Source organism: Rhinopithecus bieti, unplaced genomic scaffold (assembly GCF_001698545.2).
Source record: "Rhinopithecus bieti isolate Rb0 unplaced genomic scaffold, ASM169854v2 scaffold_1070, whole genome shotgun sequence".
NCBI classification, from domain to species: Eukaryota; Metazoa; Chordata; class Mammalia; order Primates; family Cercopithecidae; genus Rhinopithecus; species Rhinopithecus bieti.
This window is the reverse complement of record NW_016803844.1, coordinates 4,413,014-4,435,693: the sequence shown is the minus strand read 5'-3', so window position 1 is coordinate 4,435,693 and position 22,680 is coordinate 4,413,014. Positions and strand designations below refer to the sequence as shown.

Sequence of the window (22,680 nt, the reverse complement as noted above, 5' to 3'; positions counted from 1 at the left end):
CAGATCAAAAACATTTTCTGGAACATGGTTTGCATATTTTTACCAAATAATTATATCCATCCATATGTATATAACATTGTATACATATCCACATTCATATGTATGACTGTATTCATATTTAGGTAGGCATGAAACATGTTTCAGTATTAGTGTCTTTCTTCTAATTTGGAGAGTTAATTTTTAGTCATTATGTATTTTATGTGTTTTCCTTAGAAGTATCTATTACAATTTTTACCTATAATTTTGAAAAAAGGAAAGACTGGGTATTGAAGATTTAAAAAATCTGTTTCACAGTGCGACATCAAGTGTCCTTCCAAATGTGTGTTTTTCTATATTGAGTGTGGGAAGGGACTTTGAAAAGATTTCTTGGAACTTTTTGATATTTCGCAAGCATACATTAAATGCAATAAATTTTTACCTGTATCCTGAGCCTGATCAATTTGATTCTTTCCTTTATCAGTTGTCTAGAGGGAGACTGGGGAAATATTTATCAAACATGCAAATGATTTTAAGCTCATTGGATTAAGTTACATTTTAGGGTAGAAAAGGAGTAAAATTCAACAAATTACCTTTATAAATCATCTCACAAAAATTACATGAACAACAATGGAAACATGTAAAAAAAAAACGGGGGGATGCATATGAAAGGGAAATGCTCCTCTACTTCCACTTCCCTCATCCTTCTTAACTCAAGTTGGCTTCTGGACTTCAGTATACTGCTAAAGTTACTCTCAGCATCACCTCACAACTGACTTGTAATTGGCAAGTATATTAGTTTCCTATTGCTGTCCTGACCAATTATCACAAACTTAGTGGCTTCAAACAACACAAATTTATCATCTTATAGTTCTGTGGTTCAGAAGTCCACACACAACACAGCTCAACTGCATCCTCTGCTAAAGTCAAGGAGTCAGCTGGGCTGGGTTCTTATCAGGAAGCTCTGCAAAAGATTCTACTTCCAAGTTCATTCAGGTTATTGGAAGAATTCAGCTCTTTATTGTAGGACCCAGGTCCCTAATTTTTTGACATTTGTCTCCTATTATCTCATGCCAACAACAATATAGTACATGGAATACTTTGCTTGGAATCTCTGCTGCTCTTCCTGCCTCCAGTTGAAGAAAGATCTCTGCTTTGCAGGGGTAATGTGATTAGAATAGGCTCACACAGGTAATCCAAGATAAAGTCATTTGATATAACCTTAATTATATCCCTTACATAACCTAGCACATCATGCAAGTAATGCCAGGGGTAAATAAAGGTTATGTGGACCAAATTTTGCTTATCACACCAGATCTAATTGTTATTCTTACTGCTTAATCTTCACTGACTTCTGCAGCATTTGACATGAAGTTATTCACTTATTAAAACTCTAATTCCTTGAATTAAAAAAAATCTTATTATTTTTATTTTTTTAATTGTGTTGCCAACACTTCCCACAGATCCATCCCCTTAACAGATGTTTAAATGTACAATACAGAATGAACACAATGTTGTACAGAAGATCTCAAGAACTTACTCATGTTGCATAACTGAGACTTGAAGATTGTTGATTAACAACTACCTGTTTCTCCCTCCCCACACACCCTGGAAACCACCATTCTACTCTCTGCTTTTATGAATTTCACTATTTCATATACCTCATATAAGTAGAATCATGCATAAGCATTAATTGAAATAAGACTAACTGTGAATGCTTGGGGCATTATTAATGCAAGTTTTGAAAGGGAGTCTGAATAACAAAAAGTATCATAATGGTTGAAAACATGATTATTGAGTAACAAAGTTTTGCAAATCATACCTGATGGTTAAAAAAACTAATTTTGTCCAGGTGCAGTGGCTCACGCCTATAATCCCAGCACTTCGGGAGGCCGAGGTGGGCAGATCACAAGGTCAGGAGACGGAGACCATCCTGGCCAACATGGTGAAACCCCGTCTCTACTAAAAATAAAAAAAATTAAAAAAAGCTGGGCGTGGTGGCGCTTGCCTGTAATCCTAGTTACTCGGGAGGCTAAGGCAGGAGAATCACTTGAACCAGGGAGTCAGAGGTTGCAGTTAGCTGAGATTGTGCCACTGCAGTCCAGCCTGGTGACAGAGTGAGACTCTGTCTCAAAAAAAAAAAAAAAGTAATTTTATGTTGTTTCTTCTAGTGGATCCAGCTTTCCTTTACATTTTCCTTTTCCTGAGTTTGTTCACCTCTTAAATATTGGGGTTTCCCATCCTCACTCAGCATGTTTCTTTTTACATTTACTTACTAGAAAGGTTTTATCCATGTTCTAAATTTCAACAACCCCTGTGCTTATGATCCTCAAATCCATCTCATCAATTTAACAAGCATTTGTTGAGGATCTTTTTTTTCCTGTTAGATGAAATGTTCTGCAAGAACAAGGATCATAATGATACTGTTCTCTGGGGATTCCCAACATTTAACCGGTGTGTTGCATAGAGAATGGCTTTTAAAATGTTTGTTAAATGAATAAATGAGCCAGTGAAAAAAGAGATACAGATATAAACATAAAATTGCAATACAGTGTGACAAATGATACAATTCTACAGGTGGTATAGAATCCTGTACAGAATGAGAACATTTAGACCTATCTGAAATTTTAAGGAAGATTCTTGGAAAGGATGATGCCTGGATTGGATTTGAACACAAATTGCAGACTGGAATTATTTCCTGACTCCAAACAATTTTCTTTCATCTCTTTTGACTTCTTCCATTGATTATGTCATTATCCTTGACTATGATAACAATAACTGATCTCTGGAGTTCTATCTTACTCACCTCTAGTCCATTCTTAGCTCTGCTGCTCCTGTAATCTTTTTAAAAATGTAAACATTACCATAATACCCCGGGTTTATAAACCTTTAAATTCACCCTCATTCTACATGATCAAGTCCAAGCTTCCTAATAAGGTGCCAGTCGGCCTTTCCATCCTCATACTGTCCAGAGTACTTTATAGCCCACTCATACCAACTCTTTTCCAAGGCTTCAATATGCCACACATGGCTGTGGCATATGCTGGTCCTTCTACTTCAAATCCTCAAACCAGCCGCCTATCATTATCTAGGAACTCAAGTTAATCCTTCAAGTCTTGTATTAAAGCTTTACCTTCTCTGTGAAATCTTTTTGAATACACTGCATCTCCATCAGCTTAATTTAGTCGAGTACATCTCTGTTTCGTGTTCCAGGGCACCTTATGCATAGCCTGGACATTGTGATTATCCACATTTTTGATTTTTTCAAAATTACTAATCTGTCTTCTCCTGTGTAGGCAATGAACTCCATGAGGGCAGAGACTAGACTTTTATTTATCATGATCCTATATGTCTCCCAAAGCCATGATTAAATATGTTATTATTTTACTATTTGCTCTATTTTAAGCATTTTACAAATATTAATTTATTTAGTTCTCAGACACAACTGGATACCATTATTCTGCTAATTTTGCAGAGGAGGACACTGAGGTACAGAGAAGTTAACTCAGTCCAGATTGCGCACCTAATCGGTAGCAGTACAAGGACTGCCCCTAGGCAGTTTGGCTCTTGTATCTCTGTTCTTAATCTCTGTCCTGTGGCCTCTTCTGGGGAATTTGTGATTTGTGAGTTACCTCAATATAATGTGAGCACTTTGTAAATAAACAGTGACAAATTCTCTGTACCATCTATCTCTCCTGTCCATCCACACAGGCGTACAAACTCATGGTGCTTATAGCCAACAACTGATACTAAAATAACTTTGTTACTTAAACATAAATATCTTCCAAAAATTGACTTATGTTTCTTTCAATGGTCTCTAGGACCTAAAATTTCCAGCGAATCCATTTAGCATTTATTTTATTGTTGAAGTCTCATTCAAAATATTCCTTAAGCCACATCCACTTCTTAATGTTTTGGGTTTTTTCATGTTTTGGCAGATTTTCCTGGTACTTGTGGATTTTATCAATTTATTTTTTAAAAGTTCATAAAACATTTCCTACTCTTTTATGCATTGTTTTACCAGTGATTCAAGAACTGAAACGTAAGCCCTCCTGTATGCTTCTTTACTGTGAAGGCAAAGAGGGCTGGCTTGAGTCACCTGCTTAGACCAATAAAATGTGTCAATTGGAAATGCTTTTCCAAGAGTAGAAAAAAAAAGATCCGAATGTGTAAATATTCATTATATAGCTTTGAGGAGGGAACTAGTAGAAAATATTTATAGCTTTTTTGTTCCCAAGGGAGTGTGAGAATCCTAGTATGAAGGGGACCTTCCTGTAGCCAGAGGCCGTGACTCTCTGTTTGGACTGACTCTGCAACATTAGCTTCTAGTTAATGGGAACTGTCAGCTACAGTGCACCAAGCTGTCACGTTTATAGTGTACGTGTTAAAGCCAAAATGATGAAATTTAATTTATCCTTGATATGCCACCATTCCCACCTCTGAAAGTATCAGAAATTATGGAGGGATTCAACATCCAAGGTAACAGTTTCAAAGAAAAAAGAAAATGACCAAGGTCTTGTTTTTGCTGCTGGTGATTCTATTATGATTCTACTATATTCTTTTTAGAAGCATCATAGGAATATATCAATGTTTAAATATTTGATTTTACAAAGACATAGGTAAGCATTTTTTTTTAAATAAGAAAAGGAAAAAAGGAAAGGTAAAAGGCAAAACAATAAAATATAACACGTTGATGGTTAGCAAAGTAAATACCCATTATTGAGTTTTTAAAAACGTATCTTACCTTTTGTCTGGCAAACAGGAAACATTTCACTGGTCATTCCCAGAGGTTTTACTCATAAATACTGTATTTTAAGCAAATATAGTACAGGCTTCTGGCAGTGTTGACCTTGTGTAATGTGAGAACACATGCAATGGTGTGCATGTTTTGTAAGTGTGCTTCAGGTTGGAAATAAATTTCATTTATTAAATTCACTTGTTTTTCATATTTTAGCTAGTTTTCATATTTATTAAATTCACATATTTTCATATTTTAGCTAGTATTTTCATATTTCATATGTCAAAATTAGAACATTTCACTAATACACCATCTACTAAGAATAGTGAATAATGCTTTTGCTTTGAATCACAAATTTATTATATTTTAGATTCTTTGAGATAATTTACTTAGTTGGTTTGGATGAAGTGTCACAGGATTTTTGTATGGTGGTTAAATGGGAAAGAGTCCCTATTATTGCATTTAAAAATATCTACTTCAACCATTTGTTGACAATAACATTGGAAGATACTTTAGAAATAAAACTTATCAAGTAACGAGTAAAATGTATTTCTTACAAATGTTTTTCCTTTATAACTTCTACATTTTATGTCGTATCTCTTTTGCTCAAGAAGGAAGCAAAAATTATAAATGTTAATTTATTCATTCTGAGCCTATCTGGATTTTATAGATTACAGAAATTGATATATAGGAAATCTTAAGCTTCTTGGTACTTTATGTAGATCAATAATAAATCAGACGTAATGGAGTTTTCAGGTTTCTTACCAGCTAATTAATAAGAAATTATGGTAAATTTCATATTAATGACTATGTGTGATAAAAATCAAACTAAATAAAGGAATGCAGATTGTAAAGACTTACACTTTGATTCTGTGACCAATTTATTTTTCCTGTTGGTTATAAAATATTAAATTTAAAATAGCTAGTCTATCAGTCATTCTCAGCTCTTGATTCACTTTTACTCTTGGCAGATCATCTGGTTCTTTGTTTTGTTCATTCCAGGTAGTATTTTAGTTGCTTTGAGGAGTGGAGAGGGGGTTATTGAGTTGGTTGGTTGATTCATTTGAGGACATTTGATGTATACTATGGTAGCTTTGTTTTGTGCATGTGGATATAGAGTGGATTGGTTGGTTGGTTTAGGGCCATTTAATAAGCGTTGAGATAGCTTTGTTTTGTGTACAGGATATTGGGTGGGTTGTTTGGTTGTTTGGTTGATTTGAGGGCATTTGATGTGAGTTGGGGTAGCTTTGGAGCAGAGGTTTGAGAAGCAGTTTGCTAAGATCACTTTTAGTAGAATAAGGGAGACCTTTCTTCCATTTCAACATAACTTAAGGCAAGACATAAAATCTTCTGTTGATAGTAATGAACTGAAGATATTGTAGCTCTAAATGATAATAAACATCTTCTATTTGTAAAGTAAGGTATAAATGCATAGAGTAAGATAATTGAAAATGTTTCAACAATTTGAATAACTTAATTTTCACTTAATTAAGTGGTTATTCAAAGACATTAAAGAAATTATCCTCTTTGGGCATTTTTAGATGGCTTGTAGTTGTGAAACAGCAAAAATCAAGACAGCATTTTTAATTCACATTGTGCAAAGCTTAAGGTCAGGCACCCATTTTCTGGGTGCATGCTTGCTGAGTATGCAAAATTCCTCTCCATCCTACCTCTCCAGATTCATTACATACCAGCTCTCATGAGCCAAAGGGCCACATCTGTTGCTACTATTTGGGAAGACAGCAACACCTGGAACCACAAAAGGGTTCATATGGCTGTTTCCCTTTGAAATAGGCAACTGAGAAGAGCTGTTATATAAAGTGTTTAGTTACGCAAAGTCATTTCAGTCTTAAGCTGTTTATATACAGAAACACTGCCAATGCTATGAATTTAGCTTACTTTGTTTTCAACCAAAAAAATCAAGCAATGAACATATTTACATGTTCTGAAAATAAGTAATTTTGTTGTAGTTGACATCCAAAAGAAGGTCTTCTCCAAATCTCTTTTCTCATGGCTGTTTCCACATCAGGGTGGAGATAATATTTTTTAATCAAAAGAATATATCCCTTTATTATATCTTTCTAGGTACCAACATTTTATTTTTTATTTGTTTAAATGTAAGGAGTACAAGTGCAGTTTGATTACATGGGTATAATGTATAGTGATGAAGAATGGGCTTTTAGTGTAATCATTACCTGAATAGTCTACATTGTACCCATTATATAATTTCTTATCCCTAACTTCCTTCCCGCCGTCCTACCCTCCAAGTCTCCAATGTCTATTTACCCACACTCTATGTCCATGTGTATACATTATTTAGCACGCTCTTCTAAGTGAGAACATGCAGTATTTGACTTTCTGATTCTGAGTTGTTTCACTTACGATAATTATGTCTAGGTCCACCAATTTTGCTGCAAAAGACATGATTTCATTCTTCTTTATGGCTGAATAGTATTCCATTGTGTATATCTATACATATCACATTTTTTAGCGATCATCCATTGATAAACAATTTGATTAATTCCATATCTTTGCTATTTTAAGTAGTGCTTCAATAAACATATAAGCACAGATGTATTTTTGATATAATGATTTATTTTCCTTTGGGTAGATACTCAGTAATGGGATTGCTGGATTGAATGATAGTCCTATGTTTAGCTCTTTGAAAAATGTCCATACTGTTTTCCATAGAGATTGTACTAATTTGCATCCCCGCAAAGAGGGTATAAGAGTTCCCTTTCTTCTCTATACTCACCAACATCTGTTTTTTTTTTTTTTTGACTTTTTAATCATAACCATTCGACTGGTATAAGATGATATCTCATTGTGGTTTTAATTTGTATTTCTCTGATGATTAGTGATATTGAGTATCTAATCCATCTTGAATTAATTTTTGTAGAAGGAGTAAGGAAAGGATCCAGTTTCAGCTTTCTACTTATGGTTAGCTAATTTTCCCACCACCATTTATTAAATAGGGAATCCTTTCCCCATTTCTTGTTTTGTCAGGTTTGTCAAAGATCAGATGGCTGTAGATGTGTGGTATTATTTCTGAAGGTTCTGTTCTGTTCCGTTGCTCTATATCTCTGTTTTGGTACCAGTACCATGCTGTTTTGGTTACTGTAGCCTTGTAGTATAGTTTGAAGTCAGGTAGCGTGATGCCTCCAGCTTTGTTCTTTTGGCTTAGGATTGTCGTGGCAATGTGGGCTCTTTTTTGGTTCCATATGAACTTTAATGCAGTTTTTTTCAATTCTACACAGCATTTCTATGTCATAGCCATCCATGGGAAATCATAGGGGTCCATAATGGTGCAATGCTTCAGTTGTTCATCCTATCATGTCTATCCTATGGGACAGTTTAATCAAGCACCTAGCATAGCAGCTCCCCAAGATAAATGATCAGTAGTAACAATGCATTATAATATCATGGTCACAAAATTATGGTGGTATGGTTTCATTAAAATCCATGTGATTATTTATTTGAAAAAGTAAGTATAGAGATTCTGTTGATACAAGTGATGTTTTAACATACAAAGCTATTACTTGGGCCTTGCAAACTCTACAAAGTCAAAAAAATTGTGTGTCAAGTCCATCCTAACTGGGGTATGGATCAAGACCAGTTATACTTTGATCATATTTTCTACCCACATAGACCTATTAGTCAAGGTATAGCTATACTGGCTGTAGATATAGTACATGTTATGTATACATTTGGGCAACAAACGTCTTAAAGATGTGTTTAGGAAGCTATATAAGCAATCTCACCTCTGTCTCTTAATGATTGTGTTGTATATCTGTAGGCAAGAGCCCTTACATCTTTTATAGTTGACTTTGGCAGGCAAAATTGATTCCTCCCTTACCCCTACCTCAGGAAAGTTGTTCCGATTTTGTTGCTTAGGAACCCATCTGAGGGCCTGAGATTGAAAAATAGCTGTACAGAGTCATGAAATTGAGTAATTAGAATACTGAAGAGCACAAGCCTCTGTGATACAGTATAAAGAACATTGGTCTTGGTATCTAAGGACTCAAGTTGAAGTCAGGCCTTACTAGCTGTTATCATGGAAGCACACCTATTTTTGATTTCTTCCTGTCTAAAAGGGACGATAATTCATAGTGTGATTGTAAAGTGCCCAATTTATGTTTTAGATGAGAAGCTTCCCAGCTCTATAATTTCTGGTGTCAATCTTTGACAACAGAGGCTATCTATCTATCTATCTGTCTGTCTTGGTCTGAATGTTTGTATCTCCCCCACATTCATATGCTGAAACCTAATCATCGACATTATGGTATTAGGAGGTGGGGCCTTCGGGAGATGATTAGGTTATGAGGCATTCATGAATGGAATTAGTGTTCTTATGAAAGCTCCAGAGAGCTGCCTTGCCCCTTCTATCATGTGAGGTTATCGTGTTGAGGAAGGTGTCATTTATAAGCCAGAAAGTGGATCTTCACCAGAATCTGGCTGAATCTGCCAGTGCCTTAATCTTGAACTTCCCAGTCTCTACAACTATGAGAAATTAATTTCTGTTGTTTATAAGCTACCCAGTTTAAGGTGTTTTGTTATTGCAGCCTGAAAATACTAATATATCATCCATGTATCACTCAATCTACCTATCTATTCATCCATGTGTATGTATGTGTGACATACACACAGTAATATACCTGCCTAATGTTTAATATTGGATATCAAGTTAAGAAATAAGCAAATTCCTTGACAGCCTGGTTTCTAGTTGCATCAAGACATTGTCTTAAATCCAAGACCTTTTTCATTAGGATGAAACATTTTTGGAGTATAATGTAATATCCCTGGGCTGAAGACAACTTCCTCCATGGCAAATACCATCCTACCACAAATAAAAAGAATCCCTGTTGCCTCTCCTGTTAATAACAAAAAAATTTTATAATTATTCTCAGAAATAACTCCTCAAAAAGATACAATCAGAGACTATCAGTTTATAGCACTGAACTTTTGAGACATCCCTTAACATAAGGGCCCATCTCCCTATTGTTTATCAGCTTTTTTTTTTTCTTTAATTGAGATGGAGTCTCTCTCTGTTGCCCAGGCTAGAGTGCAGTGGCACAATCTCAGCTCACTACAACCTCTGCCCCTGGGTTCCAGCGCTTGTCATCCCTCAGCCTCCCGAGTAGCTGGGACTACAGGTGCACATCACCACACCCTGCTAATATTTTTTGTATTTTTAATAGAGACAGGGTTTCACCATGTTGTCCAGGTTGGTCTCGAACTCCTGACCTCAGGTGATTCGCCCACCTCGGCCTCCCAAAGTGCTGAGATTACAGGCATGAGCCACCGCACCCGGCCCTATCAGTTATTCTTTAAATGAATGATAATGTGGCAGTATAAAAGAGTACTAAATAATATTGTTTCCTCTACACAAGGTGTACACACTCATATATTTATATGTTGTACACACATATATATTTATATATATGAGTGTGTATACCATTTGTGTACACCATATAAATATATGGGTGTGTACACCGTAAATATACGAGTGTGTACACCATGTGTATTAATTCATCCTTCACTAAATAATTCTCACTATGTGGAAAATATGTCCTATACCAATGAAATAACAAATAAATATACATACACACAAACACATACTCTTGTTCCTGAAATAGGCAACCCATTGTATTGTAAACAAAGTGACAATAGGTGCTATGAGGACAAGCTGACTTCACAACCCACTTGTTGGCCCATGTGGCTATGCCACTTGTTCTGACATCATCTCTTAAATCCTGAAAATAAATCCAATATCAACACTGTATCCATTGTAGATCCTCTCTAGTAACCAGAGAGTACAGGGAAACAAATTATACATCAAGGCCTTTTGCTGTGCTGTTTGGATGAAACAAAAAAGGAACATCCAGACTCATAATTTTAACCATAGTCTCTTTCCCCTTGCTCTTTCACAAAAAGACAGCAGAATTTGTTCCTGTGTAACAAACGTGTTTCTCATGTTTTGAAAATATTTACTGAGGATTTTTACATCCCAGTTTTTCTTCCAAGAATGCTGAATCATGATTGCTTTAATAGGACAAAGCAAGCTGACAGCCCACATACAACCTGTTATCAAGACACTCTTGAAAATATATTCTATTTCTAAATAGTTGAGAAACTTGTGTGTGTTTTTTTTAATTCTTTACCATAAAGCTCTCTCCAATTGAATTGCCCTGTTCAGCACAGTGCATAGTTAATAACAACCACTTTCCCTTCAAGAGAGACTACAAGGGAAGTGCCTGTTTATTTATCTGATCACTTAGTTCTTTGTTGCCTGGCATAGGGTTCCATTGTACATGAAAGGCACAGAAGCAGCACCCCCATCCTGAATGATTTGTGCGGTGTTTTTAAAAACATAGTGCCATGGAGTGAATTTCTGTTTTGAATTTTTTGCTTTGTAGCCTTTTACATTATGTCTTAAGCTTGCATTACTTCCTAAAACTGAAGTTGAAGTAAAGAATAAAGAAGATAGCATACATCTTAGAAGGTTTTTATACTGCTATTCTGTGTTAGGTTAAAAGTAACCACTATTGGTGACAAGTTTTCTTTACAGGTGACATAGACAAATCAAACATATTTCTTCAGTTGTAAACTCTATGATGCTGGGAACCATTTTATCATTGCACTTTCTCACTCTGCTCTGTAGGACAAGATTAGTAGTGTAGAATCAGTACTTAATACACCTATATTAGAGCTCTTGTAAGAAAACTCGAGTCTAATCTTCAGGGGAAAAATGTATATATATGAATATGTATATTCATATATTTACAAATATAAATATATGAATTTAGGGTATCTGTTAACCATCTATTGTGTATATTGATATTCCACATGAATATACACAGTAGACGGTTAACAGGTACCCTAAATTGAAGTTATTAAGGGGTGTTGGAGAGATGCCAGCAGTCATCAGAACCAAATCTCATGACCTAGATTTGATCCAGGGTTGCTTTGGAAACAGAGGCTTTTGATTTGCTTTTCCTAAATTCCTTTGCTTAGGCTAAATATATATGAAGCATTTAGTGTTAGTCTGAACTTCTGATGACACTTTAATCATGAGAATAATTGTCTGGCCACTGGATGCCACTGTTGCTCAACCAGAAATCAAAAAGTGGGAATTCCTGTGGCAATATCATATTAGACAGTTAAAGAGCATTATTGCTATTAATGACTGTGGATTTATGCTCCTGAACTATTTTTCTTGATGAATGTACTTTTTCTAGATGAGTTGCACTTGGTGAGGGCAGGCAAAGTTGAGAAAATATGTAAATGGTTAGCAATGAATTTTTTGGTATATTTTACTTTCACTATCCTGCTACAAAAATACTTATTTTCCTGCTTAGTGTACTGTAGCTGACAGTCTCCATTAGTTATCAGCTAATGTTGCAGAGTAAGACCAAACAAGGTGTCATGGCCTCAAGCTATTAGAAGGACCTCTTCATCCTAACAAAGACCCTGGGGTGAAAATAGTTTGCATGAACAGTCACTGGAATATTATTCAGACTCACTAAGCACTGCATTGCAGATTGAGAGAGTTACACAGCTTCTCCATTTATACTAGGCACAAACAAATTTAAAATACCTTTAAGAAGTAACATAAAAATTGTTCGTATTTGAAAAGCTCATGCAACACTTGGAATAAAATGCTGAAGTAATAAATAAACATGAGGTCAGTTTAGGAACAACCATAATTGCTTTGTATGACAAGATTTGCATAGCAAACATTTTTGATTAATGTACAGTGAAGGCCACTGGAATGAGTACCAAACTCAGTATCTTTGCAGTATCTGTGCCTTCCTATCTTGAAGGTAAAGATTTAGCTAGGACAATTAGTCATTGTTTACTGAAAGGCAGATAGAGCCACAGTTCCTATTTAAATATTTGAAATTATTTTTATCTTGCTAGCTATGTTGATTTTAGTTATGTGGTTAAAAAAATAAAAGTGCCAATTTTACATTAGCAGTAAATTTCCACTATTCATTTCAGCCATCTTTAGAAAACATGTAGGTGAGTTTTATCAGGAAGACTCTTTTCAAGTCATAAATTTGAATTTATAATACCTGTGCATACATGCATGAAAGGTTTTAATGACCTGAAACATCTATTTTTTCCTGTTATTTAAAAATATAATACCTTTATAGTCTGTCTCTTGACTGGCTTTGTAACTAACACTTTGTTATCATTGATATTTTCTGGCCTTACATAGTGTAACAAAATTCTGTACTCAATACATTTTTTAAAAGGTACTCATTTTAAATACTTATTTAAAAATACTTATGTTTACTTTCTTCCTCATTACAAAATATAATGTAACATAATTATTTTATTTCAAAAACATGAATACTTCAGGAGGTGTGTGAAAGAGTAATGAGAAGAGGTCATATTACATCGAGAAATATTTACTTTGGGATGTTTAAAATGTCAGTGCCATACCAAACTGGCAGAATGCCAATTAATTAGAAAAAAGTAGAAAGTAATTTTTCCATTTTATAGTAAAATATTGGGTAAAATTGTATACATTACATTTAAATACCTATATGTTACTAAAATCTCACAGCAAATACAAAGAGATAAGGTTATTCTTAAATGTAGTCATGTTAAGACATAAATAAAATTACTTTTTAGTGGTAAATACTGTCATTACTTCACTCTCTTTAAGTAATATTCTGTGAGAGTCATGATGCAAAAAATATGACATTATCCTGAAAAGAATACTAGAGAGACGGAAAATATCTACAATTATCATATTTTCAGTATGATACATAACATCTTCTCCAATGTGTTGGGAAGTTACTAAATGGAATGATAAGTAGATGCAGTCAGACAGTTAGTAATTCCATTTGCCTAAAAGTATTCATTTAGCAAAGTCACATTAAACTCCATAAAGCAGACCTCTCCTACTCTCCCATTCTAATAAACAATAAATTATTGCAATTGTTTTCTTTTCTTCCAGTATTTGATTAGACAAGGAACATTTTTCTTTCTCTATCAGCGTTTACCCAAAATGACGACATAGAATGTGAAGTCAGTATGCATGTATTACTATGATAACTATTAATAACTTACATTGTAATAAAACCTGATAATATAACTTTCCTAAAAATATACATAAAAGTTGCAAGTTTGTTAATGGCAGTACATTATACAGTGTAGATAAACTTTACAAAAAGGAACTAATGGAAGGTTTCTTCACGCCACAATTACACAGAGTAATATCAATTGTTTATAATTTGGATTTATCTTAAAAGTAAGTTAGGCTCATCACGGAAGACCAGAAATGATCAGTACATAAAATGGCATTACCTAGTATTAGTATAGTGATTTTAAATAGACTTGGTATTTGAGAAAGTATTACTTAAAAATTATTTAATAAATGGTCCCAATTATAGCTAGTTAATTGAGCAATAAAGTCTTTAATTATATATAGCTTTAGACTTTTTTCCTTACTAAAATTATTTTTGTAAATGTAGATATTCTTACCTCATATTCAAAATATTGCCCAGCCTGGCCTTTCCCTCTCTTAATAAAAGTATTTTCAGGTGTTGGGATAATTGCAACTTTCATTGCCATATTGTTTTGATAGAGTAGCACATTACTAAAATATTTGTTGTATTAGCAATTTAAATATTCAAAGTTGAATGTGAATCAAACTATAATCATGGATGGATTTCCTAAATGATAATCTACAACATCTGATATGGTTTAGCTGTGTCTTCACCCAAATCTCATCTTGAATTGTAGTTCTCACAATCTCCATATATCATGGGAGGACCTGGTGGGAGGTAATTGAATCATGGGGACAGTTACCTCTATGCTATTCTCGTGATAGTGAGTGAGTTGTCACAAGATCTGATGGTTTTATAAGGGGCTTTTCCCTGCCTTCACTCTGCACTTCTCTCTGCTGCTGCCATGTGAAGCAGGACGTGTTTGTTTCTCCTTCCACCATGATTGTAAGTTTCCTGAGGTCTTCCCAGCCCTGCAGGACTGTCAGTCAATTAAACTTCTTTCCTTTATAAATTACCCAGTCTTGGGTAGTTATTTATGGCAGTGTGAAAACAGACTAATACAATATCAGAGAAAAGATATGCCAACCAGGGTTTGTTTTTCTAGTCCTGTGGACCTTTATAACAAGTCAAAAGGGAAAACATGTATCAGTCTATTAACATAAATTGATAACTATCCTTCTGAAGAAAATACATAAATACCTCCACACATCATTTATTATTAGTGTTTTCTCTCTTATCAAACATAATCAGTTTAAATTCTGACTTTCAAAAATGATCTCATATTCCTTTGTGAGATTTAATAATTCTGGCAGCTTTTTCTTCTGGGCCCTCTCCCCTGGTGAATTGCAGTATTAAATGTTTTAGAACATGAAATATTCTTTGAAGTGTATAACCCTGGAATGTAGAAAATTGTGATTTACTTGGGGCCAGGACCGAGAAGAGAATCTTCCAGATATCTTGGGTCTTATGACAGATTTTTCAGAGACAAGGAGAGGCTTGATAAGGGTAGATGCCAACAAAACTGGAGAACTGCAGTAAACAAAAGAAAACTGGATTATACTAAGAGGTAATTGATCAGGCAAGGAGGAAAGAGACAATTAAAATGTGGGAAAGGACTTGATTAATTTAGGATACTTTCTAAACTCTTCGAATACTTTTTATGAAACTTCGAAGATTCATCCATTCCTATGCAAACCTGAGAAGAAAATACATGGTTTCTAAAGGATTACTTTGGTTGACCATTTGGCAGGAGTTCAAGAAAAATTCTAAGAGCTCTTTGTGACCCTAGTCAAAATAACATCCATTTTAAGGTGTATATTAAATTTAATTTTAGACTCTTTTGATCTATTGATATATTAATTATAACATGATTAGACCCTTTGCAGAGTTAAGAATATAAAAGGAAGCATAAGATGCTACCTGAGAAAGAAACCAGCAAACTTTATCTTGATACAGGTTTCAGGCCAGACCTTAAAAAGTAACCTCAACTCTCATAGCCTCAATAAGTAACCTCCTGTGTAACTTATTTTAAATATACAGAAAAGCAAAAGGAGAAATGTCTCTTTTCTTTCTAGTTTTAAATTGGCAACTGCTATTGAAGGTTTTCTTTCTCTTTGAGCTTACACAGCAGTACAAACAGTTATGTGGATCACAATATCTTGGTTTTAAGAAACTGTATAAAACAGATACACAACAGAAAATATTTTACTGGAAAATCTTTCTGTATAATCTTTTGGAAAACATTACTCTTTCCACAGGTCTTAAATTGTTTTATAGTTTCAACCACAAATCAAAAATGTCCATAAGAACTTGGACAGGCATTGGTAATTGGACATAAAAGCAAAACAGATTTGATTGATTTATGTTCAGTCACTCCTTCTTAGCATTTAAAAAATTAAGGCTTAATCATGCACATAGAAGGAAAACAATGCTTACTAACCAAAAGTAAAATAATCTTGGGAACGTCCTCCTAGAATATTAAATTAAGGCAGCAAAAAGATCGTTTAAGTTAACATGTATTTGTGCATTTAAAACATATTTGATTTTTTCAGATGTTTTTGGCCTTGAAACATTGAATGTCACCAAAATATCAGAGAATTCCAGAACTCAGAGGGTTAAGAGGAAAGGCATTATTTCAAGTGCTAAGTCAACAAACTATTAATAACAAGCAAAATCTACCACCACTGTGTCTGTCATCTGCTTGATTATCATAATTCTGAACCTGGTTGATATTTACCAGTTTCTCCTTGGCTGAAAGAGTGGTAAAGAGCCCAGGTCTTGATCATTTCCCAGTAATATAGAAGTGAGCTTATCTGCACATTTTCCTAAGGCATCGCCACTATCTGAATATTTGTGTGTCCCCAAATTCACATCTTGAAGTCCTAATCCTCCATCTGATAGTATTTGGACATAAAGTTTTGGCTAATTATATCATGAGGGTGGAACTTTCATGAATGGGATTTCAAAGTGATCGCAAAGAAGAGACACGGGAGTGATTCTCTCTCTCTCTGTCTCTCTCTGCCATGTGAAGCTATAGCAAGAAGGAGCTCGTCTGCAAACCAGAAGAGGGTCCTCACCAAGAACCAAATCAGCTAGCAACTTGATCTTGGACTTCTCAGCCTCCAGAATTGTGAGAAATAAATGTTTGCTGTTTAAGCCACCCTTTCAATGGTATTTGATATAGCAGCCTGAGCTAAGAATGATAGTTTAAGGTGTGTTCATCTGGTGTCCCAGATGAAGATGTATGTGGGGTGTGTGGGGTAAAGAAGAAGGAATGCAAGAGAAAATTAAAATATATGGGAATTTTGATATGCACTTAGTAGGTGAAGAGTAAATCAGAGACTTATAAAGTATTAGATTTGGGATGTAACAAGCCTTTCCTTTAAAGGTGAGGAAATGGGTACAGGTATATGAATCGAATTGCTCATGATCACAAGATGACTTAGAAAGATAAGGAGGAAGATAAAACACAATAAGTGAAATTATAATTATATATTTTTAAATGTTGAGAAGATAATTGATTTGTAATAGAGTCTTGTTTTCTTTTCTTACTTGACATTTGTCCCAAATTTATATTTATGGCCAATGGCAAAATATTTATAGCAGCAAGCTCTAATATGACCTTTAGGGAAGTCTTAGAAACAAGCTGAAGATTGGAATGATCTATAAGACTCTGGGACAAAGTCAGGGATCTATAATAATTTTACACTGAATTCTGAGTTCAATGTGTTCCTTTCCCCAAAAAGAAGCATTCTGTCACTCATTATGTCAAGACTCTCCTTGAATTCTATTAATAATGGAAGAAATGAATTGGAGAAGGGGATATAAAAGGCCATCACAGGACAAAGCCATCTCTCTGTTGGGGTTACAGCTTCAACCAAGGGAAAGTGTCAGAGATCTGGAAGGAAAATAAAATAATATGGGCCATAGCAAGATATCTTTCTCAGGGCATAATGACCTCTATGATCTCCCTCAAGCTGGAGAAGTTCCAGTCCCATTTCGCACTGTTCTGGTTTCAGGTAACAAAAATGAAAATTGAACTAGCTTAAGGAAAAAGGGGACATGAAACAGCCACAGGAAGAGCTTGAATATTCTCCAGATCCATCTGAGATTTCGATTGTTTCAAACAGTAGCTTCATTCTCACCACAGCCTGGTTATTCTTATATAGAAGGAAATAAAAACTAGATGTGAAGTTTTAGATCTCAAAAGCTATCCATGAAAGACTGGATATAAACTCTTTATTTCATTCATAAAAATGCCAGATAAAGGACTCAGTGGAACTCCCATCCAATTAACAGTGACCAAGGCATTTTACTTGGTTCAACTTGGTGTTTTGAGTGGTCCAACTTAGAGCCAGGGAGGGGGTTTGTTGTAGCCTGAAGGTAGATCCAAGTTAAACATGTGGAACTGAGGAAAGGGCTGTTTCTAGAAAATGGGTACTCAGCAGATAATTCCAGGTATTCATCCGTGGCTTGCTAAGTAACACATTGAGTTACCCACATAATTTTTATGCAGGTTGCTAGTAACAGCAACACATTCTAGTTAGGTCCCCTAATAGGGATTTATTATCAAGCTATATGGAAAAGTAAAGAAATACAGAGATCCGTCTTGGCCTCCAACAATCCAAGTATCATGTCCTTTCTACATCAGCTAGTAAATATTCCCTACTCTGGTGTTTGTTTCTTATAACGATTTATATGAGATGGGAAGCAAATGAGGGTATACACTGAAAAAACTGATTCTTGACTCTAGCTCATGACTTCTTTCTCATCCTCTGGCATGCCCATATAGGGTACTATCTTCCTGTCTACATTTCAATTTATCTGAGCTAGAATCTGATTGGGTAGACAAGGCACCACCAAATATATCACGCTTTTTTTTTGGTGAAGGCTTTTATGTCAAATCATTTTATAGGCTGCTGTTCAGATATTCATCTGTGGCCACATATCTAAAATTGTTGTTTCAGTGTTAGAACCAGTAAAATGGGGATCAAGGCAGAACAAATAGAATTAGAAGGAAACTGAGGGTATGTTGGGTAATTTAATAGGTGAATACCATGTATGGGTTGTTTAATATCCACAAAATATATACTGTTTTATAAACCAACAAATATTAATGGAAAAATCCTCCTTTGTCGAGAATTATTCTAGAAGATATGGGTGAGACCAGGGCATATAGAAGATACTCTGTCATATAAAAGCTATTAAATTGACAGGGGAACAAAAACTATCATAATTGACACAACTATAAAAAAATCCAAAATATTCAGGCCATTAAGTTTTTGCCCTTCAATTTAAGCTAAAATATGCAATTCATTTATTCACTTTGTCTTTTTGTTGTTGTTGTTGTTGTTGTTAGAGATAGAGTCTTGGTCTGTCTCCCAGGTTGGAGTGCAGTGGCATGATCATAGCTCACTGTAACCACTAACTCCTGGACTCAAGCAATCCTATCCCCCCTCAACCTCCCAATAGCTAAGACTACAGGTGTGCACCACCATACCCAGCTCATGGAAAAAAAAAACAAAAAACAAAACAAAAAAAAACATTGGTAGAGATGAGGTCTCACTATGTTGCCCAGGTTGATCTGGAACTTCTGGCCTCAAGGGATCCTCCCACTTCAGCCTCCCAAAATGCTAGAATTACAAGCATGAGCCACCACACCTGGCCCATTTCTTCACTTCGTGCAACATAATTGGCATCAGAAACCAGACTTTGTTTTTTCCTTTTCTTTTATTTTCTTTTCTTTTCTTTTTTTTCTTTCTCTTTTTTTTTTTTTTTTACTACAGAGACTTAAACTTTTCCAAAAGCAAGACATTTTGTTTTTCTCATTTAAATTGTCGTTCTAGGGACAGAAGGTAAGTTTTGAAAAGAAGTAGCTTTTATGGAAGAGAGGTGCCTTAGAATTTCAAAAAGATTTAAGGAAAGGGGAATGAAGACAGACTGAATGAAAGAAGAGAAAACAGAGAGAAAGAGTAATAAATAAAAAAAGAAAACAAAGATAATCCCAAAGAGCAGTGTGCACAGTTCTGCTGCAATCAGTACCATTATGGTCAAGTCACTGTCATCTGCTCTAGTTCCTTCCTGCCCTAGGCTGCTTGTGGTAAAACCGCATGCTCAGCTTGTTTGGCGTCTTCATGGAGCCTGTTATTTGCTGTGGGTCTAAGAAAGGGAAAGCTTCAGGCTTCAGGCATCTGTACTTCCTATCTGTTCTCAGCTCCATGGAAATTCTTAAGGGATGGAGCTATAGATAAGAGAGTGGGAAATGGAGATCCAGGTCTCAAATGAAAGGCAGGGTGGTTTGATTTTTAAGCTCCCCTGATACTTTTTATTTATATATTTGCTGCTTGTAGAAAAACCATAAAAGGAAAGTGATTCATACATAGAATGCCTGTACAAATAGTAACTAATAACTTACTACCCCCAGGAGATTCTGGCCCTTGCCAGGGTGCGGTTTCAGAGCTGTAAAAGGCAAAGGATATGAACATTGATGTGACCCAATCCCAGAATATTTTAGATTCAGAAAAGGTCAGAGACTTTCATAACTAGCAATGACCTCCGGATTAGGGACCATGAATGTGCAGAGTGAGGACAAGGAAACGGCCTAAAGCTGGGTCTACTGTAGAATAAGCAGAATCATTTAAGGTTAATTATGTTCTGATGTGGTCTCCTTAAATACTTTCAGGTTGGGACAATTTCTAGCCCTTTAAGATTAAATCAGTGGCTTTGGACTAGAATCTGCTTAATAAGAATGAACTCCAAAGGTGAAAAAAACAAAATCTAAAAATCAAAGGGTATGGCTTTATAAATGTGAAATTTTAGTTTGGCTCAATGTCGGTCAGTGTGGAAATGTGGGAATAACCGGAGAGATGGCATAACTGGGGGCGGGAGGCGGGGCGGTGATTATACCCCTACCACCACCTAATCCGCAGGGGCTACCAGTTACTTACTGTGCACACTTTTAAAGTACTTTCTAATTGTGGACCAAGAGTGGCAGAGTGCTGCGGGCAGAGGCTTTTTGCTGAAAGCAACATTGACTTTTCTTTTATTTCTAGGAAAAGTCCTGTCTGTAGATAAGCACCGTGGGACAATGGAGAAAATGCTGACTTGTTTTTTAAAAAAATCTTTTCTGTAAGCACCCTTCCGATGGTCTGTCCACTCTGCGGGCCAGCTGTCCCAGGCCTCTGCCAGGGAGGGAAGAGGAGTGCTTCAGTGCATGGCTTCGGTGAGCCCTTTAAATCCAGCTTCCCCCGCCCCCACCAAGCGGCTCCCTCTCTCTGACAGGTGTTTTCCCAACTCCGGAGGCCTAGGATTTTGGGGAGTGGCTGAGCCAATGAGATTTCCCTTTGGGGCGGGGGGCGGGGGGAAGGGCGTGGCTAGTTGGGTCAGAGCATGGGCGGGGTTTGCGCGGCTGAGCAGAGCCTGCCTGGTTGCGTGGAGGGTTGTTTTATTCCCACCGCCCCCCCACCTTTTTTTTTTTTTTTTTTTTTTTTTTTTTTCTGGAGTCTTATTAATTTCTCTGTGGGCTGCAGCTGGAGACCGCGGAGCGCTGGAAATGACGCTCGGAGCTTTAATTACTGCAGCCGCCGGACAAGTGTGAGGAAAGCTGACAGGAAAAAGAAGGACGGGATCCGGGGAGAAGCGAGAAGCTCCCCCCGCCCCGCTCCCCTCCCAATTTGGACTGGAGGTGCAAGGAAACTGAAGAAGGAGCAGAACATAGCCCGGCTGCGGGGAGAGGCCGGAAACCTACCGCCTCTTTGCAATCAACTTTTTTTGGAAACCTTTCGCCCCCCTTCCTTTTTTATTGTTGACCAACCAGTGAGAGAGAGAGAAAGTGAGGAGGCAGCGAGCAAGCGAAGGCTCACGCGGGGAAATAACTGCACAGTCCGGCCCGGAGCGCCACGCGCACACACCGAGCACACTCCAACACACGCACACTCGCCCCCTCTTCGAGCCCCGGCCCTGGACCCGCGGGCGCGGACTCGGTCGCCCGCCCTGGGAGTCACTACACCGCGCGCGCCGCGCCCGCCCCCCTCGCGCCCCACGCGTGCCCGGCTGGGGATCTCCTCCGCGTGTCCAAAAGGGGGATATGCCATTTGGACATGTAATTGTCAGCACGGGATCTGAGACTTCCAAAAAATGAAGCCGGCGACAGGACTTTGGGTCTGGGTGAGCCTTCTCGTGGCGGCGGGGACCGTCCAACCCAGCGATTCTCAGTCAGGTGGGTTCCTTCTGGCGCTCCGGTCGCCGAACCTGCCGTCGCCGGCGGGGCTGCCTTGAGTGGCTCCCCTGCCCTCTTCACCCATCCCGGGAGGCGTGGAGGGACCGCTCTACCGGGACTTCTTCCCTGGGCTCTCGGTCGCCCCTCTTTCCATTTGAAACTTACCCTGTATGTGTGCCTGTGCTTTATTTATCGTGAAGAAATCACTCTGAGCCCCTCTTTTTTCTCTCCTTAACCCCCTGTTTTTCTTTCCCGAGCGTTTTGTGTGGGAGCCTAAGCGGGATCCCTTCTGGTGGCGCCTGTTGTTCGGGACATGGGAGACCCAAATCCCCAGTCAGAGGAGACTCTCCTGTCCCTGTCTGGTCCCTCGAGGGAAGAACCCGCACCGCCGGGGCCGCGGAGGGCCGGGGTCCTGGGGAGGTGCTGGTTGGGCCTCTCCCGCGCCGAGCCTGAAGGGCGGTGGAGAGTGGCGCTCAGAGACCCGGGCTTTGCACCTGTGTGTGCTGCTGGCGGCCGCTGCGCCCCCAGTCGCCCGAGCCTTGTGGGGTCAGACGCGACTCGCACCCAGCCTGGGCAGCCCGAGTGCAGCTGGCGGGCGTGCCTCGGTCCGGGGTCTGGAGCTCTGGGCCTCTTCGGCCGGCTTCCCGGAGCCCTCGCCCCATTGACTTGAGGGGCGCTTGCTCGCCTGCATGACCTCTTAAAAAAAAAAAAAAAAAAAAAAAAAAAAA

General features: G+C 37.3%; 1 protein-coding gene across 2 annotated transcripts in view; it reads left to right on the top strand.

The window, feature by feature from the left end:
• The first annotated feature begins 21,235 nt into the window (after positions 1–21,235).
• The window catches only part of ERBB4 (erb-b2 receptor tyrosine kinase 4), a 1,212,321-nt gene continuing 1,210,876 nt past the window's right edge, over positions 21,236–22,680 (top strand). For both annotated transcript variants that reach the window (XM_017855612.1, XM_017855621.1), the window contains exon 1: positions 21,236–21,952. In XM_017855612.1, coding sequence (XP_017711101.1) covers positions 21,871–21,952 — 82 coding nt within the window. In that variant the 5' untranslated portion in view covers positions 21,236–21,870. The remainder of the gene's footprint in view (positions 21,953–22,680) is intronic.